This window comes from Oncorhynchus masou, chromosome 18 (genome assembly GCF_036934945.1).
Source record: "Oncorhynchus masou masou isolate Uvic2021 chromosome 18, UVic_Omas_1.1, whole genome shotgun sequence".
NCBI lineage: Eukaryota > Metazoa > Chordata > Actinopteri > Salmoniformes > Salmonidae > Oncorhynchus > Oncorhynchus masou.
The window spans coordinates 63,097,293-63,102,814 of NC_088229.1; the positions used below are offsets into that span (position 1 = coordinate 63,097,293).

Consider the following 5,522-nt stretch of genomic DNA (forward strand, 5'->3'; position numbering starts at 1 on the left):
AATGTCATGTTAAGTTTACCATTTAAATTCGATTCATAACAATTTAATAATCTATCTTTTGTGAAGAGGTTGGATCAGGTTGGATCAGACGAATAGTTAAGATGACCCTCTTATTTGGGCCAACCTGCAATTTGTAGGTCAAATGATTAATTGTTTGTCTGAGGGGGTGCTACTTCCGTATTTAAATCCGCTATATGAATTCGTAGACCTTTGAATGGTCCATTCGACCATCACCCTCAGGACAGGGGCGCTTGCTCCTACCAAAGGCGGTGATAGCCGAATCACTGACCCATAACCAGTCGGGCTCATTAGGCTATCGCTAGCATGATATTACAGGGTCTACTCGTCTGGCTAGTCCTCACATTACCGCTAAGAACCGTGTCCATGTTCACTATCTCTTATGACGAAGAATCCAAAGAAACTGTTTGGAAAGAGAACCGTTTGGATACAACAAAGTCGGCTAAGAAGATGGACGAATTGTTCAATCCGAAGGATTTGCCTGAGATCTCTTCAGTGCCTCATAGAAAGGCACCTCAGTTTATGCTGGACTTGTTCAACTCAGTGGCGGACTCCAATGGATACCCCAGGAACTCGGAGAAACTGGAGGGCAATGTGGTGCGGAGCTTCGAGGACAGAGGTGAGTCCAAGCGCATAATACGCACAAACTTTTGTGACCAAGCATGTTTGAAGATAATGTACAAAATATTGATATTATCTAAATGGGAAAACTTTCAGACTTTTTATTTTATCACAATTCTTGATATATTTATGCAGGACATGCCGGTGGAAGGTTTCATTTCTTCAATTTGTCCTCATTTGCCAGAGATGAGTTAATGATCAAAGCAGAATTTCGCTGGTTCAGGCAAAAACAACGACTTTTCCTTGGGCAGGTATATGGACCCCATTTCTACAAGGTTAGTTGTAAATAAATACTTTTAAGTGTGTTGAGATAACTCGATATAATACTTGTACTGTTTAGCCTAACGCATGCTTTGCGCGCGCAGGTGGACCTATATGAGGTGTTGGACAACAGAGTAAAACCTTGGAGAGGGAATCTAATCACGTCAAGACTGTTGCCTTTATACACTCAGGGATGGGAAGTCTTCAACGTCACACAAACAGTACGATCTGTTCACGTTTTACCACTGCACACCATATTTCAACATCACCCTTTCTATATTTTAATCGCATCATTTGTTTTCCCAAATGAAAGGTGTCCAACTGGATTCGCAACAGTGAGGAGAATAATGGTATTCTGGTGGTTACTACTCTGCCATCGGGGAAATGGATTCAGTCAGTCCTGCAGTCTTCGGAGAGACAGGGAGAATCACCTGCGGAGAATGCTTTCCTGGTTATATTCTCAGACGACGGAAGAGGCTCGACCACTAATCAGTCACTAAATCAAGGTAAACTAGCAGGGTCAGAATTTCAGTTTTTTTTTAATATTCAGACAGAATAACAGTAGAATCGTGTACAAGGCACTCAGACCTCCAAACTCATAGTTGTCAAGAAAAATACATCGAGAGAACTCTTTTCAACGTTTTATTTTTCTACTTGTCATGTAAAAACAGACAAAAAAATATGGATAACAAGGTTGATGAATATAGTTTCTGTTGCTTCGGATGAATAGTTATCATTCTCTCGTCCTAAGACATAGGCTCCTCGGTAGAGTTTACTCGGTGTAGTTCCTCCAGCCGTATGCCTGGCAGTACGTCTGAGGCGCACCAGGTGTACATTGGGGTGCGACATGAATAACAGCCTTGATAAAGATGAGCAAAAATGCCTATATAAAATAAATAACTCAAAAACTGAGCTATATTGTATGTTTAAAGAAAGGTGTTCAAAATTCAAAAGGCACTCGCACATCTGAGCTATCTTTTTTTGCAGGTGCATGGTAACAGTTGAATAAAATGAGAAAAAGCTCTGACGAAGGCGGTGAGGCCGATACGTGAAGCTTATTAAAGAGCAGTGATACTGTCAAGAGCAGTGTGCGAGTTCCTTCTTTTTTCTCATGTTAAAAAAAGGGACATTATATTATTTTATACTAACACAATTGCGCAGAGACATATATTTTGTTTAACAAGTAGACCTGGGCGGGATGTTTAAATCGAATAATGGGCCAACAGTATGACAACTTGCAGGACTGAAAGATACAAACGGGGAGAATTAAACGTTGAAAATAAACGTTTATCTGATTGTAGGCCATGAATTGGACTTTGTTCATCATAGAACATGTAGTACGAGCATATTGCTGGGCTGTCAATGAGCAAATTATATTATGTGAATGGTGGAGGTTTGAACTTGTATGCCTAACTGTCGATAAATTATTGAAATACTGATATATTCATTTCTCATGTACATTTTTGTAGGACATGTCAGCCACGCCACCGCACATGACAGTCCTGCGAAGGTATTGCGTCAAGACAGCGGGAGCAGAAGGAGGCGCGCAGCCCCAAGTTATCCCCGCAGCCGCCCTATGTCCTGCCAGCGTATCCCCCTCTTTGTGGACTTCGAGGAGATCGGCTGGGCAGGCTGGATCATCTCTCCACGGGGGTACAACGCTTACCACTGCAAGGGCTCCTGCCCGTTCCCACTCGGAGAGAGTCTCCGCGCCACGAATCATGCCACTGTGCAGTCCATCATACATGCACTAAAGCTCTCCAACGACGTGAATACACCATGCTGCGTGCCTGACAAACTCCAGTCCATCAGCCTTCTCTATTTTGACGACGAGGAAAACGTAGTTCTTAAACAGTATGACGATATGGTGGCAGTCAGCTGTGGCTGTCACTGACTACAGTGCGATTGCCAGCTGCACTCCGGGAACATTTTCCACGAGTTTCAGAAATGTTGACTGAATTACAGTATGTCCAGTGATTCATGCATAAATGGACGTTATTTTTGAGAAATAAAAATCGGTCGTTGCAATTTAACATGTTTTTATTGATATTTGATTACGCTTTGAGGCCGGGCACAAGCAGTAATGGAAGTCCCTGTGGCGCTGACCAAGGTGCTGAAATGAAGCGTCCGTGTGGTGCAATTGCCGTGAAAGAAAACCCTTTAATGAATAAAAAGTATTGCTATTGTCAGAAATGCTGGCAATACTAACAAAGCGCATGAATTATCAAACCATTTTAGTGTCATGGTTGTCAACAAGATGAGGTTGTTATTGGTAAACTACACGTTTTCAAGTTTCAAATTTTATTGTCACGTGCACACTTACAGTGAAAGGCCTTTCATGCTAGCTTTTTCCCAACAATGCTGTAATCAATATCAGTAGTAATAAATATAATAGTATAAAATAAACTAAAGTAGAACAAAAACAAAATAAAAATAGAAATAAGAAAAAATTAAAAAGTGATGAATCAGGCTCCACCCTCTGGCAATCTGACATGAATCTGGGTTTGGTGGATGCCAGGAGAATGCTACCTGCCCAAATGTATATTGACCAATATAATTTTGGTGGAGAAGGAATAATGTTCTGGGGCTGTTTTTCATGGTTCGGGCCCCTTAGTTCCAGTAAAGGGAAATCTTAACGCGACAGCATACAATGACATTCTAGACGATGCTGTGCTTCCAACTTGGTCGCAAGTTGGAAGCACCAATCCCAAAGTACTTATAGTAGTCAACACACACGAACACAGTTGTGAAGAAGGCGCGACAATGCCTTTTCCCTCTCAGGAGACTGAAAAGATTTGGCATGGGTCCCCAGACACTCAAAAGTTCTACCGCTGCAACATCGAGAGCATCCTGACCGATTGCATCACCGCCTGGTATGGCAACTGCTTGGCATCTGTAAGGTGCTACAGAGGGTAGTGCGTACAGCCCAGTACATCACTGGGGCCAAGCTTCCTGCCATCCAAGACCTATATACTAGGAGGTATCAGAGGATGGCCCACATTTCTTTCAAAGATTCCAGTCACACAAGTCATAGACTGTTCTCTCTGCTATCGCACAGCAAGCGGTAGAAGGCTCTATAACTGCTAAACAATTAATCAAATGGACACCCAGACTATTTGCATTGACCCCCCCGCTTTGTTTATACACTGCTGCTACTCATTGTTTATTGTCTATGCATAGTCACTTCACCCCTACCTACATGTACAAATAACCTTGATTAACCTGTACCCCCGCACATTGACTCGGTACCAGTACCCCTGTATATAGCCTCATTATTGTTATTTTGTTGTCACTTTTTTTATTTATATATTTTTTTTAATACTTTAGTTTATTCGGTGAATATATTCTTAACAATATTTTCTTAAAACTGTGTTGTTGGTTAAGGGCTTGTAAGTAAGCATTTCACAGTACGGTCTTCACCAGTGACAAATACAATTTGATTTCATTTGATTCGCTTTTAAAACTCACCTTACTGTGAATGATCAATTTGAAGAAAGATGTTCAACAATAGGTTGAAGCTGAGTGGAAAACATGGTCAATGTGGATGCTGTTTCAAACCCTAACAACCAAATGGAGATGCTTTCTCAGGTGATGATTAATTCAAATGCTTACGCATAAGCATAGGTCTATACATGAGCCCAAGCCTGAAAAAACCCGCTGAATTAAAATAATGATTGTGCTGTTAAACAATACATGGTACATAATTGGTTTAGCCTAAATTAAACAAATTCAGAGCTAGCATTCCATTTTTGTGAATTTGTTTTTGAATATTCTAGTAATAGGGCTTTATATATATATACAGTTGAAGTTGAAAGTTTACCTTACACTTAAATTAGAGTCATTAACACTCGTTTTTCAAACACTCCACAAATGTAATGTAATTAACAAACTATAGTTTTGGCAAGTCGTTTAGGACATCTACTTTGTGCATGACACAAGTAATTTTTCCAACAATTGTTTACAGAGATTATTTCACTTATAATTCACTGTATCACAATTCCAGTGGGTCAGAAGTTGACATACACTAAGTTGACTGTGCCTTTAATAAACAGCTTGGAAAATTCCAGAAAATTATGTCATGGCTTTAGAAGCATATGATCAATCTGAGTCAATTGGAGGTGTACCTGTGGATGTATTTCAAGTCCTACCTTCAAACCCACTGCCTCTTTGCTTGACATTATGGGAAGATCAAAAGAAATCAACCAAGACCTCAGAAAAAAACATTTGTAGATCTCCACAAGTCTGGTTCATCCTTGGGAGCAATTTCCAAATGCCTGAAGGTACCACGTTCATCTGTACAAACAATAGTACGCAAGTATAATCACCATGGGACCACGCAGCCGTCATACCGCTCAGGAAGGAAACGCGTTCTGTCTCCAAGAGATGAACATACTTTGGTGCGAAAAGTGCAAATCAATTCCAGAACAAGAGCAAAGGACCTTGTGAAGATGTTGGAGGAAACAGGTACAAAAGTATCTATCTCCACAGTAAAACGAGTCCTATATCGACATAACCTGAAAGGCCGCTTAGCAAGGAAGAAGCCACTGGTCCAAAACCACCATAAAAAAGCCAGACTACGGTTTGCAACTGCACATGGGGACAAATATTGTACTTTGGAGAAA

The 5,522-nt window shown here is 40.8% G+C and overlaps 1 protein-coding gene across 1 annotated transcript; it reads left to right on the top strand.

Moving 5' to 3' along the window:
* Positions 1 to 468: 468 nt before the first annotated feature.
* On the top strand, positions 469 to 2,806 carry LOC135503755 (bone morphogenetic protein 2-like). Its single transcript, XM_064921895.1, has 5 exons — positions 469 to 637; positions 775 to 914; positions 1,005 to 1,121; positions 1,214 to 1,406; positions 2,370 to 2,806. Exons 1-5 carry the CDS (start codon positions 469 to 471, stop codon positions 2,792 to 2,794), a joined length of 1,044 nt encoding a protein of 347 aa, XP_064777967.1. The 3' UTR covers positions 2,795 to 2,806.
* Positions 2,807 to 5,522: the final 2,716 nt, after the last annotated feature.

Excerpts from the sequence above, each read along its gene's own strand:
- LOC135503755 (XM_064921895.1), top strand. The coding sequence starts at position 469 with ATGGACGAATTGTTCAATCCGAAGGATTTGCCTGAGATCTCTTCAGTG. Across the intron at positions 638-774 it reads GCGGAGCTTCGAGGACAGAG|GACATGCCGGTGGAAGGTTT; the intron begins GTGAGTCCAAGC and ends ATATTTATGCAG. Across the intron at positions 1,407-2,369 it reads TAATCAGTCACTAAATCAAG|GACATGTCAGCCACGCCACC; the intron begins GTAAACTAGCAG and ends ACATTTTTGTAG.